Raw genomic sequence first — 25,961 nt, forward strand, 5'->3', positions numbered from 1 at the left:
ATTGGCAACTGGCACCCTGTCGGTAAAAGCCAACGTTCTCTCCCTAATGGGGATCAGTTCAGTTCAGTTTGCTCAGTCATGTCCAACTCTCCGACCTCTTGGACTGCAGCACGCCAGGCTTCCTGGTCTAACACCAACTCCTGGAGCTTGCTCAACCTCATGTCCATCCAGTCAGTGATGCCCTCCAACCATTTCATCCTCTGTCGTCCCCTCAATCTTTCCCAGCATCAGGGTCTTTTCCAATGAGTCAGTTCTTCACATCAGGTCGCCAAAGTATTGGAGCTTCAGCTTCAGCATCAGTCCTTCCAATGAATATTCAGGGTTGATTTCCTTTAGGATTGACTGGTTTGATCTCTTTGCAGTCCAAATGGGGATGCCAACTGGCAAATCATTTGTTCACCATTTCCTTCCCATTTACATATAGAAAATTCTGCAATCATCTAAACAGAACACAAACTGGACTACAAAGTGGCTATACAGCATCCTGGAATTAGAAAACAGTCCTGGGGACTTCCTGGTTAAGTTTCACCTTTCAATGCAGGGGGTGTGGGTTCAATCCCTGGTCAGGGAAGTAAGACCCTACATGCCTTTCAGCCAAAAAACCAAAACATAAAACAGAAGCAATGTTGTAACAAATTCAATAAAAACTTAAAAAACAGCAAGAAAATCCAGCCCTGATGGTAGTTTTTCTATTAATTCATTTAAAATAGCTCAAGTCTTAATCCAGCTTCTGCATTTTGAATCTAGAAGCAAAATTAATAAACTTCTCTCAAAGTCTGGGAACTAAGAATCAGTGTACTTTGCTATGATATATCAGTTTTAGGCAAAAGAAAAAAAAAAAACTTTAGCATAGGAAGGGATGGTTTTGTGGTTTTATATGCACTTTTTCACAATATAAGGGCTAAATTATCATTTACATTATAAAATGTGGATGTGTACACATACACTTCTGTTTTAGCATATCCATATAGCCTGGCATATACATTACCTTCTTATGGAAGAATTAGAAGCAAGAAGCTTTATTATCTTTTCATAGAAGGACTAAAGGACATGGGGGGAACAACTTTTCATACCTTTTTGTATTATTTGACTTTTACTACAGGCAATTATTACTTTAGTTTTGTTTTAAAAAATTAATTAGATTATTTAGAATATTGGAATATTCAAATATTATTGGAATATTCAAATATTATAGAACATTTCAAATTTCTAGGTTTTGAATTTATCTAAAAGAATAAGAACAATTTCTAAAAATGTCTTAATAACCACATTAAAGGCCAAAAACAAAAGTATAGAAAGTATCCGAAATTTATACAAATTTCTAAATTTTTCTGAGAATAAATTATTTTAGTTATTATGGAAAAAAATGGGATTAATAAATAATTTGAAAACTTCTACTTTACAACTCTATAATAATGCTTTTGAGAAAGACTTCTTCAAAGAATGAGTTCTGAATAGATCTCTTTAACATATGCTAGAGATTAAAAACAAAATCCACACAATGAAGAACGGACCTTTATGCCTATTAAGTAATTGAATCCTACTATTTCAGTACTTGATACAAAGTACAATCACTTTCTAAGGTGATCATTCATATTTTACACTAAGCTCTGACACTTTCTACTTACTAAATGCCTATACAAAGATATCTTTAGGTCAGGAAAAACACCTTTGAATGACAAAACGTAGCCTAAGAGATGTTATATCAGTTCTGAGTTGTATAACTTTCTGACCCCAAATTATTGCTAGTTTTGGAACTACACCAAATATTTAGTGTTACTAAGCTTGACCGGCTTTGGAATAAAAACATTAGAATCACACAAATCCATATTTTAAATATTTTTTTAATGTTAAGTATAAATGGGAACCCTTGGTACTTGTTATTCACTTATTGATTTAACATATTTATCAAGCACCGATCATTTTCATGAAAGCACCCATCTTTTCCATTAAAAGAGTAAAATGCATGAATTCAAAGACATAAAATAGTCCTTCTCAATAAAATCACAATCCAGCTTGTCAGGAACATAAAAACATTAAAATCAGAGTAAAGATAATTCTCCCCTCTATTCTATGTTCTTAAAATTAATTATATCATCTTCATAGTTTGATACAGAAGCTAAAGTAAGAGTCTAGTTAATTCATCTAAGAAGTTATTTTTAAACTATATATTTACAAATAAGATAAAGATACTAAATGTGTCCAGAATATAATTCTATCCTGATATTCATAAGCACAAGGCACTCACTGGTGAAAAAGACTGCTATCATTATTCTTATTCACATATAATCACAGATAATAACTTACCAAAATCCCTTGGCAACTTCGGAGGAATTCTTGAAAGGTGACTTTCTATATCATTTTAACATTAATGAAATATTGTAAATGATTTTTAAATCTTGATTTTTTAGCTCTTTCCCACCTCTAAAGTCTAATATTAAAGTAATCTTTTAAAAAAATAGAGCCCAAGGAATAGACTCCACATAGTCAACAAATCTAGTTTTTAATTCTTGCTGTTTGTTGCCTCTGAAATATATTTAAACGTCAATTTAAAATACCTTTAATGTCAGTTAAAGGAATAACACCAATTGAAACACCTCATATACATATAAAATTACTAAATGATTCAAAATGGCACATTAAAAATGTGTAGCCTTTCATTGTGAAAAATGCCTAATTTTATAACAGCACCAGAGTCTGTATTCCTTTTATGAGAATTTTGTTACCATTTTTCATACACCATGATCATGAAGGATCCTTGGTAGTAGACAGACTTAAGGTAAGAAGATAATTAAATGACACACTTTCCCAGGTTCCTACTAGCTTTAAATTCTGTGATAGGAAAGAAATACTAGATATAAGTTGCCCCATTGTTGTTGATCATTCTTATTCCATCCTAATTCTGTATGATTTCATTATCATGAGCTGCCTAAAATTTTTTACTTAACTCCTTTCTCCAGTCACCTATACTTAGAGGTGTATGCTTTCTTTTAGGGTCTCACTCTTCTACACTGAATGGACCCATTGCCACAATGAAGAAAATGCCCTCACACTCTTAAATGAACATATACTCTAGTCAGTACCGGCTCTGGCTACTGTAGTTCTGAATTCTAAGTAGCTAAGAAAACCATTTATAGCTTAGCAGTTCTATGGAACAATGTAATGAAGAACATGATAACCACATTTTCCTGGTATAAAACATGTCGATGTTGAAAGATAGCATCTGTAACCAAACTTCACTGCAGTTTTCTGTCTTCTCTGTTACAACATGCTGTGTCCCTTCACCCTTCCATCCAGACCTATCTGTGTGGCTGCTGAAAGATCCATGGCTTCTCCTGTTTCTTCTTCTTTTGTTTCAGCTGCTTCACTGACTTTCTCACTCTCCATCTCTGTTTCAACCGTTTCTCCTGTCTCACCTGGAAAATTAACCAAAGGGGATATTAAGAGATACTTATTTAGTATTAACAACCAAGTGCCTCATACCTGGTTTCCAACAGGGGCAGCTCTTGCTCTTTAAACAGTAGGTTTCTCTAGGGATGTCAAGAAAGGCCATCACCCTGTGTCTCTGAGATCCTCAGAGGGCCGATGTCACCACTTCTGAGTCTTGGCACTCTCATATAAAATCAGGATGCAGAATTACCCAGGAAGTGATGGCAGAACATATTACAAATAGAAAGTTCAAAATATGGTCTAGGGGTGTCCAGAAACTTGTCTTGTTTGGTCATTCTGGTGTTTAAAGAAAACAATCATCAAACTTTTACAGAGCTGAAATATTTAAAAGTCCAGGTATTGCAAATACAAACGTTTCCATAAGAAGTCAGTTTGGGCAACACTGGCCCCTATGTTTTGAATGGAGCCAAGAAGCAGCTGCCTCTTTTGATAGGATTGTGCTCCTGTTCACCAAGGTCCCTGGGGTTCCCCACAACATTACATGTGCCCCTCAATTCACCCACTGCCATCATCCTAGGCCCCAAAGACTTGAGTGTGCCAAGCCTGTATAACAAATATATGCTTTTACTTGCTTCTGCATTCTGATTTCCAGAGCATTTTTATACACCTTCATTAAAGCATTTACCTCAATAGATCATGGTATTTTGTTTAAATTCTGCCTTCTCCCCACTAGACTGTGAGACCTTTGAGGACAGGGACTATCCCTTACTCCTGCACTGGGCACGAAGCAAATGATTAGACACTCAAAAACTGCTGCATTAACGAGTGAAAAAATTAAGAAATAGACTGACGAATGTTTCACTTAATCCTACTGTAAGATGAAGTTAAAATTTAACAAAATGTAAATCCTGCCCCAGAAGAATTTTTTAATTGTAACTCCAATAAACAACAGTACAGATTCCATTTTCTTTATACAGGTAATGTACATGTTTAAAAAATACCATTTGCTAAGACATAGTACATTTCTCTAGTCTTCTCATAAACAGAGAAGGAGGACAAGAGGAGATTGACAGTAATTAAGATGAAAATGACACTCTTAAGAGGCATTATTCGTGTGTTCTTTCATTAAAAAGTCAGTTCCTGGGCTTCCCTAGTGGTTCAGTGGTTAGGAGTCCCCCTTGCAATACAGGGAACACTGGTTTGATCCCTGATCTGGGAAGATACCACATGCCACGGAGCAACTAAGCCCACGGGCCATAGCACTGAAGCCAACTCACCTAGAGTCTGTGCTCCGCAACAAGGGAAGCCACTACAGTGAGAGAAGCCTGCGCACTGCAAGTATAGAGAGTAGCCTCCACTTGGGCGCAACTAGAGAAAGCCCACACACAACAAACACCCAGCGCAACCAAAAATAAATAAATAAATAAAATTATATATTTTTAAAAAGTCAGTTCCTCCACTGACCATCTTTACTTTGGATCCTCATACTATACACGGGGCCTGATGAAGAGTGAACTTGGAAAATTTCAGAAATTTTAACATTCCTTCAGTATCCCATTTCATTTAACAATGAAACTAGGTTAAAAATCTAGATACTTTTCTAAAGACTATGCTTTAGAAAACGTTTGCTGGAAAGCCAAGTGCCTGTTGTTCAAGTCTGGAAGCTTTTTTAGTTTGGGTCACGGGAACTTCAACCACTGAGAGACTCCGGGGTGGGGGAGCTGTGTGTCAGCCTCCCCCACGCCCCAGAGATGATCTCTTACGGAGCACATCTAAACAACCTGATCTGACAGCATGACTTTTACCTTCAATGTGTTGGTCCTCTTCGTTAGTGTGAATTTTCCTGGCCATTTCCACCAGATGTTCCATGCTTTCAACTGTTCCTTCAGGTTGGAGCTTCTGCATGTTCCCAGGACCTTCCGCAGTTTTATGGAGTGAATCAGCCTTTACAGCTGTCTCCACACACCGACTTGAGTCCAACACTTCCGGTCCGCCATGCTCTCTGAGAATCGTCTCTCGAAGCTGGGGCTGCTCATCTTTCCCCAGCGTTTCCTGAGGTTGCTTCTCTTCCTCGGCTCCCTCAGACTGACTTCCGTCTGACACTTCCGGTCCGCCATGCTCTCTGGGAATCGTCTCTCGAAGCTGGGGCTGCTCATCTTTCCCCAGCGTCTCCTGAAGTTGCTTTTTTCTCTCGGCTCCCACAGACTGACTTCCGTCCGACACTTCCAGAGATGCATTCTCTTTGGGAACTGTTTCTACAAGTTGGGACTGCTCATCTTCTCCAACTGTTTCTTGAAGGTGCTGCGTCTCAGCTGTTTCCACAGGCTGACTGCCTTCCAGCATCTCCGGAGATTCTGTCTCCTTGGGAACTGTCTCTGGGAGTTGGGACCGTTCACCCTTTCCTCCAGCTTCTTGAGATCCTGGCTCTCTGGCTGTTTCCAGAGGAACTCTCTCAGCTGTTCCTAGAGGCGTCATCTCTCCGGCAGCTTGTGGATCCTCAGTACCTTCCACTGCTCCAGGAGAGTCCCTCTCTCCCGCTGTTATCAAAGGCTGATTCTCGGCTCCTAAAGGTTCAGTCTCAGCACTTCCTTTCAAAGGCGGAGCCTCTGTCACCGCTTCCGCATCCTCCTCCTTTCCTTCTGCTCCTGGAGCACCATCTTTGCCACCTGGCTGAGGTGGCTCAGACCCCTTCGGTCCCTGCAGAGGCTGAGTTTCCTCTGTGGCTCCGGGTGGGTCTGCAGTCTCCTTTGTCAGGGGCTGTTCAGGGAGGGACTGAACACCATTAGCTGTGGATGCGGCTGAGATCTTGAGCTTGTCTAATGGAGGAAGGCTTTCCTTTTGTACTTTGCCACACAAAGTAGATTCTCTTCCCAGTGCACGTGGTTTTGGCTGGACAAAGCAGGACTCACTTTCTTCTGTGGCTGAAAAATAGATATTTGAAGTTACTTTTTATTATTCATTTGAAAAAAAAATACAAATTATTATTCAGCTTCTATCCTGAGAACGGAGAAGGCAATGGCACCCCACTCCAGTACTCCTGCCTGGACAATCCCATGGATGGAGGAGCTTGATAGGCTGCAGTCCATGGGGTCGCGAAGAGTCAGACATGACTGAACGACTTCACTTTCACGCATTGGAGAAGGAAATGGTAACCCACTCCAGTGTTCTTGCCTGGAGAATCCCAGGGACGGGGAGCCTGGTGGGCTGCTGTCTATTGGGTTGCACAAAGTCGGACACGACTGAAGCAACTTGGCGGCGGCAGCATTCTGAGAAAGTGTATTGCTATGAAGAAGCAGGTTTAACAGTTCAAGAAAGTCTCAGGTAGAATCGAATACAGAAAGGCTATACTATGCCCTTAACACACCACAAGTCAAGTCTCTCTATTGTTTTCAGCTCAAATACCTCATCTTAAACATGAAATCCTTCAAAATCACATTCTTTTTCCCTGTTTGTTCCTTGTGCACCTGCTTGTGGCTCCTGTCCCATATTCTAATTTAGTATATTTTGTTTCCTCACACTCTTTCCTCTGTCCTGCCCTTTCTCTTCCTTAGGCTAAGATTTCACAGCCTAAGTAGTGGCCCTTGGGCTGCTAGAGAGGTCTTATCTTCTGCTTAAAGTAGAAGGACCATCCAAGACAGAATATTAAAAAGCAGAGACGTTTCTTTGCCAACAAAGGTCTGTCTAGTCAAAGCTATGGTTTTTCTAGCAGTCATATATGGATGTGAGAGTTGGACTATAAAGAAAACTGAGAGCTAAAGAATTGATGGTTTTGAACCATGGTGTTGGAGAAGATTCTTAAGAGTCCCTTGGACTGCAAGGAGAGCCAACCAGTCAATCCTAAAGGAAATCATACCTGAATACTCATTGGAAGGACTAATGCTGAAGCTAGAACTCCCAGTACTTTGGCCACCTGATGTGAAGAACCGACTCATTGGAAAAGACCCTCATGCTGGGAAAGATTGAAGGCGGGAGGAGAAAGGAAGGACAGAGGATGAGATGGTTGGATGGCGTCACCGACGCAATGGACATGAGTTTGAGTAGGCTCCAGGAGTTGGTGATGGACAGCGAAGCCTGGTGTGCTGCAGTCCAGGGGGTCACAAAGAGTCAGACACGACTGAGCAACTGAACTGAACTGAACTGAAAGCAGAATGGCCCTCAATGAATGGAAAAGGCCCCATGCCAGAGAAGCTCTACTATATAAAGACTGAGATGTCTGGGAGAGAAAGTAGCAGGCACGGTTCATTTGGGGGGAAGGGCAATTGGGAGAGAGCTCAAGAGAGAGCTGGGTAGAATGCATTATTTTTCCCCCTGCATTTCTGGCTCTTCCTCCAGTTGTGTAAGCTTGGGAACTTGGTTCCCAGTAATCATGTCTGTAAAATGGCAGTGAATCTGTTTCTCCCACCTGTGTCATAGTCGCATGAGGCATCATATGACATTAAACAATGAAGGCAGAAATATTCTCTGAACAGTCTAAGAAAGCAGCATGGCAACATGCTTACACCCTTTGACCCAGTGATCCTGCTTCTGGAAATTCATCCTAAAAACAAAAATATCAGTAATATGCTTTGGGGAAAGTGTATCAGCCCAGTATTCTTTCAAAATACTGGGGAAACAATTTAAAAGTCTAACAATTTAGGAGAAAGGTCAATAATCCATTAGGTAGAATATTATTGTACCATGAAAAAGGGTGATTATGCTGACCATATGCTAAAATAAGATAATGATTATATAATAAGCTAAAAATCAGCACTTCTAGTTGGATTATCAGGTAAAATAATGCATAGAAAATGTGTACTACCACAAGGCCTGTTTTGCAGTTAAATGTTCAATAAGTTAGCTATCAATTTTATATCTAGTATAATTACAACAGTGTTGATCATTGGAAGGGATAAACAAAAAAAATAGAAAGGGAGATATTTGAAGAAAATAAGCCAGCATGTTAAAATGGGCCTCTAGATGATATATTTCCTCTTCTTTTTCCCCCCCAAAATATTTTTTCTTCTTTTCTTTCCTAGGTTACCCCTGACCTAAGTTATACAGGTACATAGTTTAAAGAGTTATCTGCTTATCTAATGTAAGTTAAGATATACAACTAAGACTCAGGTCTCCTCTCCCATTTCCCCTTCTCTAGGGTTAAATATTTTCATTCTTTTAGCTGTTTTTGGAGGGATTTCCCCCCCTATATTTCTAAGAGAATTGCTACTTCTTTGTTTTTTAGTTTGGCTATTTCAATTAATTCCTACTATGAAAAACATTTTTCCCCTAGCCTCCATTCAGAAATTGCACATTAGTATTGATATAAAATAGTAATCATGTTGTAATTTAGATTATATCAATATTCAGTTACATGTACATATAATAAATATGTTTGCAATGAAGAATTGAGCCAGGTAGTCAGCTATTCAATTTTTTGTTTTTCCCTGAGTTAGTAACTGTCATGGTTCTTTACTTCCTTAGTTTATGTATTCTCATGAGTTCAACTCACTGCCAATTGTTTCTCTTTTTAATACATTTACTCACCTCAAACAGTCTCCCAGCCTATCGCTGAGAATGTGTGTGGATCCCCCCATGGAGAGGGATTCGACATGAAGCTGGAAAAGCACAGTCTAGGGAGGATTTTGTGAGACATGGGGCACAGGCTGTGGGCCTGGGGGTCCACGGGACAAAGCTGGGAGGAGGGCTATCCTTCACTCCCCCTACTCTGACCTCATCATGCATGGAGCCTTCAAATTAACAGCAGAGAAGGCAATTTAACAAAAGTGATTTCTCAGGTCTATAAAGAAATTCGTTATGACGAGACAATTCATTTAGATGCCACACAAAGGATGTTTCGGTGATGGTTGCCTTAGGGAACTGACAAGGAAATGTACTATTATACTAATCACAAATGTCTTCCGAATTATATTTTCTAGGAAAACAGTTATTACAGTGATCAGCACTGTCAGTTAAATGAGACAAATGACTTTCAGCCAGCAGTGCCAGCTGTGGGTGCACTCTAATGTCATCATTTTTCTAGAACAGAAAGCTGTGGGGAAAATAATGTGTTGACACACCCAAATCATAGCCACTCAACTTCATGTTTTGAAACATATATTGTGCTATCAGGACTGTTGTTGTTCAGTCGCTAAGTCATGTGATTCTTTGTGACACCATGGACTGCAGCACACGAGGCTTCCCTGTCCCTCACTATCTCCCAGAGTTTACCCAAATTCATGTCCATTGAGCAGCACCGAACAGCCAACCCACTGGAAAAGACCCCGATGTGGGGAAAGATTGAAGGCAAAAGGAGAAGAGGGAGGCAGAGGATGGGGTGGTTGGAGGGCATCACTGATTCAATCGATATGAACTTGGGCTATCAGGATAAGTCAAGGTTTTTTTTTCTCAAAAAACAAAATGCTTTGTGAAAATTTATTTATCCACACATGGTGTCTTAAGTGTCCAAGGGATCTATCAATTTCTTCCATAATTAGAACATTTATGCCCATGGTCACAGTATGAATTTTCATTCTTATGTACTTTTCCTAATCTTACTGGCAGACCTGAAGCAGGAAAATGTCCTTGACATATAATATTCTTATATAGCAACCTGAAAATAGTCAACCGAGCTGAGCAATATTACAAAAGAAGTCACTGTCTCTAATACTTTGGGGGCTTGCCCCCTAAAGCTAAAACATTTTCAAAGTGATCACTGAAAACTAGAGAAAATGCTGAATGTGTAGTGACACACTCATTTGGTGATTCCTGTTGGTAACTGCACCCTGAATTTTGAAATAAATGTATTTTGGAGGTAATGAGCTCTCACTAATCACTCAATAGGTTTTTTTTTTCCTACGTGATAGAAGAGAATAAGCTGCTCTAAAGGGAGGACAGATACCTTATGACCCTGAAAATGACACCTCTTAATGTCTGAACCCTGGTTCTTCCACTTACTAGCTTTGCTCAGCCTCTTTGTGCCTCAGTTTCATCACCTTTAGAGTGGGAAGAGGGGCAGCTGAACTGTTGTGCGGATTACACGAGTTAACACCTGGAAAGCCACTAGCAGAGTGACTGGTGCCCCCTGAGCATCAGTCAAGTCAGTCATCGTGAGCGTTACACTTCACGTGACAGCCCCAGCACGGAAGAGGTCCTGGTGGACACAAAGAAAGGGAAGGTCATTACATTCATCTTAATCCTACTACTTTTCTCTGAGCCTATTCAGAAAGGACAGAAGATCAGAGTAGATAAGTGAAAGGGGTTGGAAAACAAATGCTTGTTTCAAACCAACTCTCAGAGAATGCCACAAAAAAGACAATGTTGACCACCGCACTCCCTTTCTTATCCTTAGGAAGGTTTTTATCCCCAGCTGCTGACGACGGACATGTTTTGGATCTAATCATCCTCCTTCCTCTTCAGTTGGAGCCGGGGGTTCCAGACTGTTCTGCTGTTGAGTGTGATCCTGACCCATCATTTACTTAACCATGCAATTCAAACTCTCCGTACCTCAGTTTCCTTATGTGATCTTTGCCTTTCAGGACTGTCAGGATAATTGATAATTCTGAGGGGTTATATGTGTCATTACCCAACGTGGTATGAGACATGAGAGGTACTCAGTAAACAAGGGATGAAGCAAATGGCTCTGCAGGTTTCTCACTGCATGGGGGTGTCCTGCTGAAGGGGCAAGGGAGGCCTGAACCCCAGCCGTGTGCACTGGCAAGGGTGCAGACCTCAGGGGTGGGAAGGGCAGCTTTTTCTAATTTCATAAAGGTCCTCTGTGGGCTACTGATGGCACTGTCAATCAATTAAAGATAATTCTGCAACAGAAAGAATGAACTGCAACATTAAAGAGCTCGGATAAACAATCCGCTAAACACTATAAAGCTGTCACTGTTGACCTATAAAATTCTGTTGTTACCATGGTAAGTTTTAAATCAGATTGTTGACAGATAATGGAGTAGTATTTGCATCAGCCATGATTTGACTGGAGTTGACTGGTATCAATAAAAACCAATGTTAGCTTTTATATAAATGTGTTTGTGCTTAGTCGCTCAGTTGTGTCCGACTCTTTGAGACCCCATGGACTATACAGTCCATGGAATTCTCCAGGCCAGAATACTGGAGTGGGTAGCCTTTCCCTTCTCCAGGGGATCTTCCTTACCCAGGGGTCAAACCCAGGTCTCCCACATTGCAGGCAGATTCTTTACCAGCTGAACCACAAGGAAGCCCAAGAATACTGGAGTGTGTAGCCTATCCCTTCTCCAGCAGATCTTCCCGACCCAGGAATTGAATCAGGGTCTTCTGCATTGCAGGTGGATTCTTTACCAACTGAGCTATATAAATAAATATGCTTCATTCTGTTTGCTGGCTTTGATTTCATTTATTGAAGTGCCTACTATATGCCAGCTCTGGGCTAAGCACAAGGGTTACAGCAGTTAACAAGGAAGACCTGGTCCTTGTCATCCTAGACTTCCTTGTCTGCAGGGAAATTCAAATAATATCCATTCCCTTATTAAACACAACTTGGTACCTAGGCACAATCTCTTATGTAAGGATCTCCATGCTCCATCCACACGGTTTTGTGACTGAGTGACTTCACTTTGACTTTTCACTTTCATGCATTGGAGAAGGAAATGGCAACCCACTCCAGTAATTTTGCCTAGAGAATCCCAGGGACGGGAGCCTGGCTGGTTTCTGTCTATGGGGTCGCACAGAGTCGGATACGACTGAAGCGACTTAGCAGCAGCAGCAGCAATATACCTCCTGTAGGTAGAAGGTTCTACATCTTTTGTTCACAAACAGGAGACATTCTATGCCTAATCTGTATTATTATGTAATAAATATTGTGGACAGATGCATTGTTTCCACATCCAAAGTTGTTTAAGGATATGTCTGTTTTCTGAACCCTACATTTTATCAAATCATACACTGCTCTGGGCGTAATTCTTTGGTGCTCATTATCTCTCTTGATTCTGTTGTAAGTTGATCCATGCACAAATTTGTTGTGACAGCTGAACTAACAGAACCCTTGTTGCAAGCACCGTTGTGATAGGCACACAAAGAAATTAAATACTAGGCAACATTACAGAAGGGATTAGAACCAGAGCTAACATACCTGAAATTCACATTATGGTGGAAGTTTTCTACTCCATTCATTACTCTAATCAAAAATGAAGTTTCTACCCAGCAAAGAGAAAAACTTGAGGTCAATATTTCCTATTCCATGGCTAGAACATATCAACCATCCCAAAGATCTCACTGGATGTTCTGCTGAGTTTTCTAGAGAATTAGTGAACAGCAGGATCCTCATATTTTCCCTTGCTGCCACCATTTCTAGGTTCTGGTAGCTTCTGAGTTTTGGGAACCAGGGACACAGCATGAATCCACTCTAAAGGAAGAGTCCAACTCAACTTCTCATGTTCTTTCTTTGCTTTCTCCTCAATTCCACTCCATCATTTCTCCATCCATCCGACAAATTCTTCTGGAGCTAACAGTGGGGCTATACTCCATGTTCCTTTTCCCTCAGCAAAGTATGTAAAGATACTGACCCTGTGTGCCACGGCACAAATGCTAATCCCCAAGGGTGTGTTCTATCAGTCAATAGATATTTAAAAAGGCATTCATTTTGGGACTTCCCTGGTGGTCCGGTGGCTAAGACTCAGAGCTCCCACTGCAGGGAGCCTAGGTTCCATCCCTGGTCAGGGAACTAGATCCCACATGCTACAACTAAGAGTTTACATGCAGAAACTAAAGATCCCACACGCGGTAACTAAAGATCCTGCATGCGGCAATGAAGATTGAAGATCCCGTGGGCCACAACTAAGATCCAGCACAGACAATACGTAAATAAATTAAAATTTTTTAAAAACGCACTCATTTTGAAGAGTTACATCCCATGTAACTGAAGTATGAAACCATTAGCCAAAAAAAACCCTACAGAGGGCAAATAAAGGTCAGACAAACCACTCTTCATTTTTTAGTAGTACTACCTGAATTGACATATCTAAAACTAGTTTTGACATCACGAGGTAAATGCATTAAAGTCTGAAGGTAAATCTAATTTTGAAATTTAAGTACAGAGAAACAAGAACATGCAGTTGGAAAGATATTACTGGACTATTTGATAAGTACACATAGAGATGGGGCGAGGGGCTTCCGCCTAGGGGAGAGGCTGACATTTAAGAGCTGCAGAGCCAGTCCTCAAGCCATGACGAATAGTCTCCTCCTTCAGGTACGACTTTCCAGTTTCATTGTCTTTGGTTTCCTCTAGACTCCAAGGTGTTGCATTAAACATCACATTAAAAAATATCAGCAGTAGTTGCACTTAAAAAGGCTAGTTTCATTGATCGACAGTCATTACTGGCACATGGGGATCCAATGTTTGGGCAGAAATGCAGTCTAAAAAATCAAAGACGTCTCAATGAACAAGGAAGAAGAGAGACAAAGTGAAGATTATCTCTCTGATATTCGCACACCGTGACCCTTCACCAAGCTAAGTGGGTCACACCCATGATTCTTCACTAGGAACCAGAGTGGCTAACATTTACTGAGGCACGGTGCCTAGAGCTTTACAGGGATCATCTCATTCAACCTTCCCAACAACTCCACAAAGTAAGTCATTATTATCTCCATTATACAGCAGAGGAAATATGACACTGAGAGACTAAGAACCTTTATCTAGGAAGAGCACCCAGTTAGAGGCAGCAGAGTCTCAGATGTGAGCCCAAGGAAGTGGGATTCTACCTTGAATATTTATGTGCTTTCAGGCAAATCGCAGCCCCAGAACCTATACCATCAGTGTTTCATGGGAGGTTCTGGGGTTTTGTTTCAATGCTGATTCACAGGCCCGACCCCAGAGCCACTGGCACTGCTGCCCAGCTTCAGACATCGGGCCTGGTCTCTGTCCTCACGCTAGCATGTCATGGGCAGCACAGAAGATGAGGTGAGCAAGCTGATTCAACAGTGAAGCAAGGGTCAGAGCTGGTCTAAGAGAGCTCCACACCGGGGAGCAAGACTTCTCTCACGCTTCCTCACACCACAGAGCTGGACGGGTTTGCTAAGCCTCCATCTCAGCTAGGTCAGGACAAAGAGGTCTTCTAATTTCCCATCTGAAATGAAGGTTTACACTTGCTGTGCCTTGCCCTCTAAGGGCAGTGACCAAGGGGCTCCACTGATGCTCACAGTGGTGGCCGTACTCCCAGATCAGCCACTGAGTCCATGTCTGACTCCATCAGGGTGTCAACCTGTGACGTACAAGGGCATCAGCGGCCAAGAGCAGGGGTCTGCGCGCTCGAGAAGGAAGTATTCAGTTAGTGAGTCCGTGGCTGGGATGGAAACTTAAATTTTGCAACAGAGCAGTCAATTACCTCAGACATCTGGACCTCAAGTCTTGGTGGTTAGCACACCCTGAGAGTGTCCAGTTCTAGAAAGAGCAGTGGGCAGACCAAGCAGGACTGGAGCCCAGGCCTTTCAGCTGACTACTGTTACTCGTCTCTTGGGTTAGGGATCTCGGGCTAGGGATCCATATACAATTCAGATGACTTTGCTGCCACGGTCAGTACTGATCATATTAAGGGAACTGAGGGGCTTTGTTTCCCAGAATGAAAAGTCACTTGTAACAAAGCAGAAGTCTTCCTCTCCCCAGCCTAGGCACTTTGAGGCCAGCACTGGGCTTCTGGCCCAGACACTTGAAACCTAAATTGAATGAACTTCTCTTTTTAAGCAGAGCATTGAAAAGGCTTGGACCCAGGAAGAAGCAGGTTGAAACAAGAATCATAGAAACAATTAAACTGGAAGATTTCAATAAGACTAGAGTATAAAACAAACATCTACTCTCCACCTCTTCAAGGCTCAGAATCCCCAAAAAGAGTATCAGAGAAATTTAGGAGGCAGTGGTTAGTCATGTTGAGAACACATACCCCTGATATGATATGATGAGAAGGGTCCTATACCTCTGCTCTTTCCCTTCCCCAAACCCATAATCCCAGTTTATCACAAGAAAAACATCAGACAAGTATCAACTGAGGGACAGTCTACAAAGTAGCTGACCAGACCTCCTCAAAATTGTCAAGGTCATCAAAACGCCTGAGACAATGTCACAGTCAAGAGGAGTGTGAGAAGACATGACGGTGACAACCAAAAGCAATGCAGGCGATGGAACCCAGAACAGAAATAGGACATGCGAGAAGGACTAAGGAAATCTAAAAGCATGCGTGCGTGCTCGTTCACTCAGTCATGTCCGACTCTCTGTCACACACTGACTGTAGCCCGCCAGGCTCCTGTGTCCATGGGATTTCCCAGGCAAGAATACTGGAGTGGGTAGCCATTCCCTTTTCCAGGGATCTTCTCGACCCAAGGACTGAACTCGGGTCTCCTGCATTGCAGGCGGATTCTTTACTGTCTGAACCTCCTGGAAAGCCCAAATAAAGTGTAGACTTTGGTTAATAATAATGTATCAAGCTTGGTTCATTGTTTGTGACAAAGCCACCCTACTAATATAAGATGGGAATAATAGGGTGAAGTAGATGTGGGACTTTCTATACTATCTTCATAATTTTCCTGTAAATCTAAAACTATTCTAAAATCATCTATTTTTTTAAAATTGTAGTAGCAAAACACAAAAGCAAGTAAAATAAGTTCTAGGAGCCCTAGAAAAACTGTTTCATAAAACTTTAGCCATCTGGATAACCATTTTTATGATTTTTGAATATTTTGGTACCATTAATGCTATTACTAACAGTATTTGTGACACTTTCCTTTAACAAATTTACCAGAAAGGAAAAAAAAATTCAGGAACTCAAAACATTTAGAGATCTAGAACTTGAACTTGAGGGGAAAAAAAATCAAATTGTTATCTAGGAAAAGCAATAAAGAAAAATTGAGATTTACTAAAATTGATATCAGTGAGAGATTCTCTTTATTAAGGACTTATTAGATGATATTCCAAGCCAGGGGTCAGAATTTTTTTTTCTATAAAGGGACAGAGAGCAAATATTTTCAGCTTTGCCATGTATGGGGTCATTATTTGCGTGTGTTTATGCTAAGTCACTTCAGTTGTGTCCAACTCTTTGAGACCCTATGGACTGTAGCCCAGCAGGCTCCTCTGTCCATGGGATTCTCCAGGCAAGAATATTGGAGTGGGTTGCCATGCCCTCTTTCAGGGGATATTCCCCTAGCAGGGATCAAACCCAAGTCTCCAGCAGCTCCTGCATTGCAGGCAGATTCTTTACCACTGAGCCACAGGGGTCATTATTGCAACTACTCAACTCTATCACCTGTCATCACAGTGAGAAAGCAGTCTTAGACGATATGTAAATCAATGGGCATGTCTGTGTTCCAAAAACACTTTATTTACCAAAAAAAAGGTCGTGGGGGAACTTCCCTCTTGGTCCAGTGGCTAAGACTCTGCACTTCCAATGTAGGGGGTCTAGGTTTGGTCCCTGTTCTGGGGACTAGGTCTCACATGCTGCAACTAAGACTGGTGCAGCTTAATAAATTTTTAAACATTGGTATTAAAATAAGAACAAAATAAAAATAAAATAAGAACAGGTAGTGGGTGAGTTTGGCCAACAGGCCACTTTGCCAACCCCCTGCTACAGGCAATACTTAGACTACATTCCAGGTACATTATACATATTAACTCATTTATTCCTCAGAACAAATGAGGAAATAGGAACTAACTGTTAATCTCATTTTACAGATGACATCACTGAGGCATAAAGAGGTTGAGTGGCCCAGTGTCATACAACTAATAAATGATGCTCTGATATCCTGAACCAGATTTGAACCCAGTCTCACTTCAGACCCACATTTTAAATTGGAACTCTATACTGTCTCTTAGCATGCTGAAATTTTCTCTCTCACGTGTGCCCTCCACTCTAAACCTCTTTCACATACATACACACTAAGTCGCTCAGTTGTGTCCAACTCTGTGACCCCGTGGGTATAGTCCATGGAATTCTCTAGGCCAGAATACTGGAGTGGGTAGCCTTTCCCATCTTCAGGGGATCTTCCCAACCTGGGGATCGAACCCAGGTCTCCCGCATTGCAGGTGGATTCTTTGCCAGCTGAGCCACAAGGGAAGCCCAAGAATCCTGGAGTGGGTAGCCTATCCCTTCTCCAGGGGATCTTCCCCACCTAGGAATCAAACCGGCTATCAGGGAAGCCCCCAAAGGTGATTACAGCCTCTCATAAGTATCTAGTCTGTAGGGGCTGCTCCAGGGCAAACAAAGGAAAAGGAAATTAGCCAAAAGAAATTATATGGTTCCTATCAGTTTTAGGGAAATGAAAAAGGTTAGAATAAGTAGGGGGGAAAATGTTCCTTATCATTACTGGTGACAGTGAGAAGGAAGCAAGGAGAGCAACTGGGGAGGACATTGCAACAGAGGTCCTCACCAGGACAGTGAAGGCAGGAGCTCTCTCTCGGGAAGAAAAACTACGAGTGAAATTGACAGAGCAGTTGAATGCCTAGCCCAGGGCCTCCCATCTCTTTGATGTCACGGCACACACGGAATATGGTATTTGTGCCACACACAGAGCAGTAGACGAAGCTACGCTGAGAGGGTTCGGGCCATCTGGACCCTGCCCTGCGGCCCGAGAGGCCAGGAGGAAGGCTGGCACACTGGATCCCACGCTCACAGGCTGGGAAGCACTCACACACACAACACAGGGGACAAAGATGTATTTCAATCACCAAAGACAGACCAGAGCAGCATTAGCCAGGCAAGGCTGAGAAGGCAGACGAAGCAAGGTGGTCTGCGAAGATTGGAACTCTCTCATCCTGCAGGGCCTTTTAGGACTACGTTTGAAAGAAAAGCTGCTTGTTGGGGACCAGAAAGGGCTTTTTCACTGAGTATGAAAACAAACACATTACAGGCTTGTAAAAGTATGTCCTTGAAATGAGTGTCCTGGTGAAGGGAGCAGAAAATTAATTGATAGACAAAAATAAATAAATACTTGATTTGATGGTACATCCTTATGCCTGTAAGGGAAGGAAGCAGATAGCCTTTCTTTCAGTGGACAGGAGGCAGGTCTATCACTGATCTCCCAGGGGCCTGGCATGGGGGGACCTGGAAGAGCCACAACAGAGCTGGCCGAGGCAGAGAGCTCTGGTCATAGAAGAGGCTTGTTGAGCAGTCTCTTGACCGGGAGTCACCTTAGCCTACAAAGTCAAGTTTATTTTGTACTTATCTGTCTTAGATGATGATAACTGGTGCTATCCTGATGTCCACTCTGAATTATACTGGCATGGCCATAGAGTAAATAGTATGTAAATGAAATTTGACTTCTGGTGACCTGGAAAGTAGATAGATAGGGCAGACATGTCATGATGCTTCTTACATCTTTTTATATCTTGACTTTCCTACTTAATGCTCATTTGGACATGTCTCTTATCTAAATAGTCATGTATGGATGTGTTAGTTGGACCATAAAGAAAGCTGCCAAAGAATTGATGGTTTTGAACTGTGGTGTTGGAGAAGACTCTTGAGAGTCCCTTGGACTGCAAGGAGATCCAACCAGTCCATCCTAAAGGAGATCAGTCCTGAATATTCATTGGAAGGACTGATGCTGAAACTGAAACTCCAATACTTTGGCCACCTGATGTGAAGAACTAACTCATTTGAAAAGACCCTGATGCTGGGAAAGATTGAAGGTGGGAGGAGAAAGCGGACGACAGAGGATGAGATGGTTGGATGGCATCACTGACTCAATGGACATGAGTCTGGGTAAACTCCAGGAGTTGGTAATGGACAGGGAGGCCTGGCGTGCTGCTGTCCATGGGTTCGCAAAGTGTTGGACACAACTGAGCAACTGAACTGAATTTATCTAAACAGACATAATACAATCTGATGGTCTCAAAGCAAGTAAAATCATACAGATTTGAAAGTCAAGAAGTATTTGGTATGAATAAAGAGCATGTTATCAGGCCTCAGGCGGGGTCTTTTGTCTTATTTGAAAAACCAGGCTGGAGGAGGGGCTTCAAGGATGGTCGAGGGGGACATCTAAGAAAAGAGGGTCATCCCTCTCGGGTTGTCAGCACGCACTCAGCACCTCACCAGAGCCCGGCCCGGTTACCCTGAGGACCCCAGAGCCCCGCGGGCCCTTCCATGGGGAAGAAAATGGTGTCAGCTGAACCTGACCCCATGGCACTGACTGCCCTTTTCTCTATCTCCCATGACCCCCCTTGTTTCTGAGCACGCTAGCATTGCCTGGCTTATTTCACCCACTTTCATAAAGTGTAATGCCCATGGCATTTTAGCTATTGAAAATGATGTGAGGTTTTTTGATTTGGGTTTTGTGGGGGGGGGGCTTCCCTCCCAATCTTCATCCTTAAAGGACACAGCTCTGACACCCCAGAATATACACAAAAGAATCAAGTCTAGGGCCAGAGGGCAATTCCCAAGGAAGGGTTTAAGGAATGTGAACAACAGTAACAGCTCCGGGGAAGTAAGGAAGCTTCTGAAGTCTCATGGTACTTTCCTGACATTAACACCCAATTGGAGAGTTACATTCAGATATTTAGCTTTAAAAAAACAAAATCATTACGTGGGCTATCTACGTTTATATACACTGGCCAAGTTCAATGTTTTATTTATCAGTTTTGGTGAGCCTTTCAAGTACTAAGTTTTTATTTTAAACTTGTTATAAAACATTAACACAAAAGTGAAAGTGTACAGGTGAGCTGGGACGTGTGGCAACCTTGCAGAAGCATGATTTCAGAGAACACAAGAAAGCTTTGTTTTGCTGTGTTGGTCTTTTTCTGCATGACCTAGGAGTCCCTTCACAATCCGACCCTGTCTTCTCAAGTCCAGCTAGACCAATGTTACCTTCCAGTCTTTGCTATTCTGCAGGGCCTGATGCCTACTATCCCTCTGCTTTTCTCAGGAGCACTCTCATCTCCCTGAATCCCCATCTCTGTCAGTCCATCCATTCACCCAGCCACCCCCTCGATGTGGACTGCATGTCTTCTATGTTGACAGCTACACGATGAGTTCTAACAGAACCAGGCCTGGACCCAGATGGGACTGGAATTTGTGAAAAGAACAAGATCCATCATTCACTAGCTCTGAGACCTTGGGCAGGTTACTTATCCCCCCTAGGCTGCAATTTTCTAGCTGAATTCAGTGAAACTAAGGTTCTTATGAAGATTACATGAGAATACAGGCTCAAGGATCTGGAACCAAGTGGGTGCTCCTACCTCGTCTCCTGATTTCTGCTCCATGGTATGTTTTGATGCAACTGTACTAAACATCAAAAGACTTCAATTTTAGGAAAAGATGTGTTGGTGATGAGAGTGTCATTTGGTATAACCCTTATGAAGGCATTGAGGTAGTTAGCTCTCAAAATTATAAATGTGCATGCCCTTTGACCTAGTAAAGCCACTTTTTGGGAAATGGCCTTACAGTTACGCTGGTGCACTTTCAAAATGATGTATGTGTGAAGGAATTCACTGCAGCCTCATTTGCTGGAAACAAATCAAATGTCCCTCACTGGGGGTTTGGTTAAATAAATTACACAGTGGATTCTTAACCAAGGGTAAAAAAAAAGGAGAAAGAAGTTCTCTGTATTACAGAGAGATTATAGAAAGAGCTCCATATTTTTAGGTGAAAGAAATTAAGTGAAGAATAATAGTGGGTATAAACACCACACTTTATGAATAAAGATGGGAGAGGGAAATAATATTTGAAATCCATAAAGAAACTTTGGACGAATATATTTTAAAAAAAAAAACCTAATAAAAATTTTTATCTATAGATGTGATTTTACTGAGCAGATGGTGAGGCTGGGGTGGGAGGTGTACTTTTCACTGTGTGCGTTTTTCAAATGTTTTCAGTTTTATGGCTATTCCATTACAATTAGCTGTATGTAATCAGGCCCACCCAAAGACTTACCAAGCATGCTATGTCAAGCTCTAGAGGCAACACAAAGACATACAACTCAGTCCAGAGACTCTGCACTTGAACCAAAGAAATCCCATTTATATAATACTCTATGCAAGAAAAGCCTCTAACACTTACTTTAACATTATGATTTTCGTTCTTCAATTACAGAGGAGAAGTATTCAGGACTGAAATATCACTGTGTGAAAATACTGGCTGATAACTAAAGGTATTTCTGCTACACAAAGGTCAATTCACATAACTGTGAAATTCAAGCCTCATCCTATTTATTATCTAGGCAGTGGACTCCAAGCAGCTAGTGAGAGTTCAGATAAGAACAAACACACGATTACAGCTGTCAGTGGAAATGTACACATGAACCTAGCAATGAATTCGTCAATAATTACCATCTATTTACTCTGTCCACATTGGTGTTTTGGAGAAGGAAATGGCAACCCACTCCAGTGTTCTCGCTTGGAGAATCCCAGGGACAGAGGAGCCTGGTGGGCTGCCAACTACGGGGTCGCACAGAGTTGGACACGACTGAAATGACTTAGCAGCAGCAGAAGCAGCATTGGTGTTTAAGCTATAAAACCTCTGGAAGAAGTCTGCAAGAAATGGGTGGCATTTTTATCAGGAAAGAGTGGGGACAGCAATTACACTGAGAAGCAGAGGGCTAGCAGCATGGGGAGGAAGGTTCAATGCCAAAGGCCTGGAACCTTTTGAGTTCCATTAACGCCTGTAAAGTCATCAAAATCTTTGTGTTCAGATTCATAAGCTCCCAGGGCACTGAAGAGAACAAAAATTGTTCTAATATGTAGAACATGCTTCCATGAACATGAGAAATTCCAAACTCCATCTGTCTAGTTGTCCTTTTGGAAAGAAAGTCCTCTTTCCTCACCCATTTCAGGACATTCAGTAAAAATCTATGTGTGATGACTACCACATAAGTAGTAGTAGTGTTCTGCACTTTGAGTAGCAGTGGGTAATTATTTACATCAGAGCCAGTCTCCACACTGCCCCTCCAACCCTGTCCCCTCCCCCGCAACCATCTCTTTTCCTAGTGAGTCATCTTTGAGGGTGATGAAAAGCAGCTCAGGGGGATTTGTTATCTGATGCATCACAGCAAACATCTCCATGTGATCAACAGAATGGGTTATTCCTATTCAGCCTAACAGCTACCTAACCAGCAGTAACTATCTGATTCATTGGAGCCCAGAAAATAAGTGCCTCCATATTTTAGTGTTACAGAATTATCGAGCTATAAGTGATCTCAGAGGTAATCTAGTCCAACCCATTATTTTATTATTCTTCTGCTTCCAGGTTAATACTATTTTTATATAATAGTTCTTAAACCAGTTACAGAAAGTTGTTAAGCAGAACTATCCGAACACAGATACAGTCTGCAGCTGATTTGATATATTTTAGCTTTAACTCCAGAGAAGGCAACGGCACCCCACTCCAGTACTCTTGCCTGGAAAATCCCATGGATGGAGGAGCCTGGTGGGCTGCAGTCCATGGGGTCTCAAAGAGTTGGACACAACTGAGCGACTTCACTTTCACTTTTCACTTTCATGCACTGGAGAAGGAAATGGCAACCCACTCCAGTGTTCTTGCCTGGAGAATTCCAGGGACGGGGGAGCCTGGTGGGCTGCCGTCTATGGGGTCACACAGAGTCAGACTGAAGCAACTTAGCAGCAGCAGCAGCAGCTTTAACTCATGGTAGCTTCCCTGGTGGCTCAGACAATAAAGAATGTGCTGCAACGTAGGAGACCCAGGTTCAGTCCCTGGGTTAGGAAGATCGCCTTGAGAAAGGAATGGCAACCCACTCCAGTATTCTTGCCTGGCGAATTTCATGGACAGAGGAGCCTGGTGGGCTACAGTCCATGGGGTCGCAAAGAGTTGGACATGACTGAGAAACTAACACACCCACACAGCTTTAACTCATGATATTGTGAATTTTAAAAGAATCTCTTATGATATGAAGATTGTCTGTATCCTTATGGGAGGCCACTGGAAACTTCTCTATATCAATGTTGAAAATACCTCTAAAGCTACATGTCCTCCAAATATTCCTAGTTTAAACTTGGAAGCAAATATAACTTCATATTTCACTGATTCTTATTTAGGGATAAATAAATATTTTACTCATGCTAGTATACTAGGTGAATATTATATTTATTACATATTTCATTTAGGGATTATAATAAACTCTTATAATATTAAATTTACATAGTAGATACTCGATTATACTTTCATGTGTTTCTTTTGTTGTTTGCACAGTGAATGACCATACACCTAATGGGGATCCAGAATAATGTAAGACAAAAAGAGGTTTAAATCAAGTTGTCACAAACAGATTTAAGGAGGAAAAGAACAGATAAGAAGTCAAATTATGGAATCAGAGTACTTGAGTTCAAAGCTCAGCTCTGACTCTCAAGGAGCCCCAGAAGCTGGGCAAATTACTCTTCTCTGTAAAATGGGAACAATCATAAAACTTAGTTAGAGCATTGTTATAAAGATTAAACATAATCATTCAACAAACATGTGCCAAGCATTGTTAAGCACTGGGGGTACAGTGAGTAAATGCATGTGCCAGACATTTAATAAACTTGTACTATTTTAATCTAAAAGCACATATGCACAGGCTTTGGGTTGTATACAGACTTTAAAGAAGTTTTGAGCTACAGAAACAGGAATGAATTATTTATAGGGCCTCCAAGTCCATGGGGTTGAAAAGTTGATGAACATACAATAGTATCCAATTACAAGGGAATACTGTCTGAGGATCAGATGCAAAATACACCTGTTGATTGATTCAATATGTGCATCAAGCAATTTATTAATTAATTTTCTATGCACAAAAGCTGGTTGTCAGTTGTTTTAACATTTCTTTCAGAACAACATCCATGAAAACTTAGAACTGCAATGAAAGCATGAATAAAAAAATGAAACAGTGTGACTCCTGTGGATAGTTATTTATATTGGTGATAAAATGTTTATTAAAATAAGGTTATTCATTATTTTCTAAGAGGATTAAAAAACCCTTCCAGCCACTGAACATTTTGCCCCTCCCCAAGAGTAACATTCCCTACAAGTTTTTATCATTTAAACAAATCTACAATGATGATTTAGTGCTCTGCTTTTTAAATTCCTAGGATATCTGGGGGTGTGGCTGGGGGATAAGAGAAACCAAAGTATATCTTCCTGAAGCATCAGTTTTTCATACTGAAACCAACAAGGACTGATCATGGAATGGAATGCAAAAAAAACAGAATCCATCTGATTTCATAAAACATCAAAGAAATTATTCCCTGCTCTGGCCTCCAGAGAGCAGGTTTTGAGGACAGAAGTGTTCATCATTTTTAGGAGAAAGGTTAGCAAGCCCTGTACATTAGAAATGGATTTTTTCCATCTCTTCACATTGTTGTCAGTTCACCAAGGGTTTGGAATCACTTTTATACAGGGCTTTAAATATTTGGCCTACTTCCACATTTCTATTGCTTTCTGTTGTCTATGAAATTAAAAATAAATTATTACACACCACAAAAATGACTGTAACAATGCCTATTTCTGACTAGACACAGTGTCTGAGCTTTGAAAGAGCGTTCTTGAAAAGCCTGAGCGCTCCCTACTACAAAATCAGAAAGACATGTTATTGGACTAACACAAGGTACTAAAAGAAAACTTGTGAAAAGGAATTAACCGTTGTGTAGAATTTCTCATAAAGTTAGCTTTGAAGAAGACTGTAAATTAACTTGAAGGAATGTGCTTAACCTTCAGAGCTTTGTTCAAAGCAACAGCCACTCAAAATCTAAGACGTGAAGCTGCTATAAAATCCAGACATTCTCTGGTTCATTCATCTTTCATTCTTTTCACAGCACTTATCACTGTCAGAAACTATGGCAATCACCTGTTCACCTTGTTTGATGTCCGTCTTCCTCCCCATCCCCATCCCAGACCCCAGGAGTAGGGTCTTTGCATCTTCAGCACCTAGCCAAGCACCTGGCTATTGTATAGAGACAGTCAGAAGCGTGTGGTGTATTTTTACGTAAGTTTCAGTGAGGACCACTTTTCATCGCACTCGTATTCATCGAGAAATACTTAATCCAAGGATGGTGGACAGTGCATCTGACCTCTTTAAAAATTCAGGAACCTGTGCGCTGAGTAAATGCCCATCTGCACAGTAATCTGAAATCCTGTACACTGAAGGACAGGAAATTCTGCATCTGTTTAACAGAGCGCGGTGGCTGACCGCGTTAGGGACTTAAGACCAACTCCCCGCGCTGCCACGGGCAGCAGGGTCTCCCCACGCCTGGGCTCCCTCCCGCGTGGGGCACCGTGGGCGGCGGAGCGCACGCATCCTGGGCCACGGCAGCGCCGCTCTGGGTCTCACTCGCATCCTTAGGGAGGAGCCGCCCCCTGCCCGGCGGGGTGGGCACGAGTCACACCCGTCGGACCCCGGGGGAGCAAACCCACCCAAGCCCCAGGGCGCGGGCGGGTTGGCGGTGGGGCCGGGTCCCCTGCTCACCGTTGCGAAGCCTGTTGCCGTCGCCGGCCTTGTTGAGGGCGCTGCTGGAGCAGCCCATCGCGGGCAGGAGGGCGCCCGGAGGGCGAGCGCGGCGACCTCGCGGGCTGGGGAGTCTGAGCCGGGATCCCGCGCGAAACGCTCACGCGGCACAAATTCCTTCAACTCCGAGCGGCTGGCTCCTGCGCTGC

At 42.0% G+C, this 25,961-nt stretch overlaps 1 protein-coding gene across 1 annotated transcript; it reads right to left on the reverse strand.

Moving 5' to 3' along the window:
• Positions 1-1,824: 1,824 nt before the first annotated feature.
• Positions 1,825-25,961, reverse strand: ERICH5 (glutamate rich 5). The gene is made up of 3 exons (XM_069600539.1): positions 25,774-25,961; positions 5,196-6,311; positions 1,825-3,416 (listed from the first exon to the last, which is right to left on the reverse strand). Exons 1-3 carry the CDS (start codon positions 25,829-25,831, stop codon positions 3,262-3,264), a joined length of 1,329 nt encoding a protein of 442 aa, XP_069456640.1. The 5' UTR covers positions 25,832-25,961; the 3' UTR covers positions 1,825-3,261.

This window comes from Ovis canadensis, chromosome 9 (assembly GCF_042477335.2).
Source record: "Ovis canadensis isolate MfBH-ARS-UI-01 breed Bighorn chromosome 9, ARS-UI_OviCan_v2, whole genome shotgun sequence".
In the NCBI taxonomy this organism is placed as follows: Eukaryota; Metazoa; Chordata; class Mammalia; order Artiodactyla; family Bovidae; genus Ovis; species Ovis canadensis.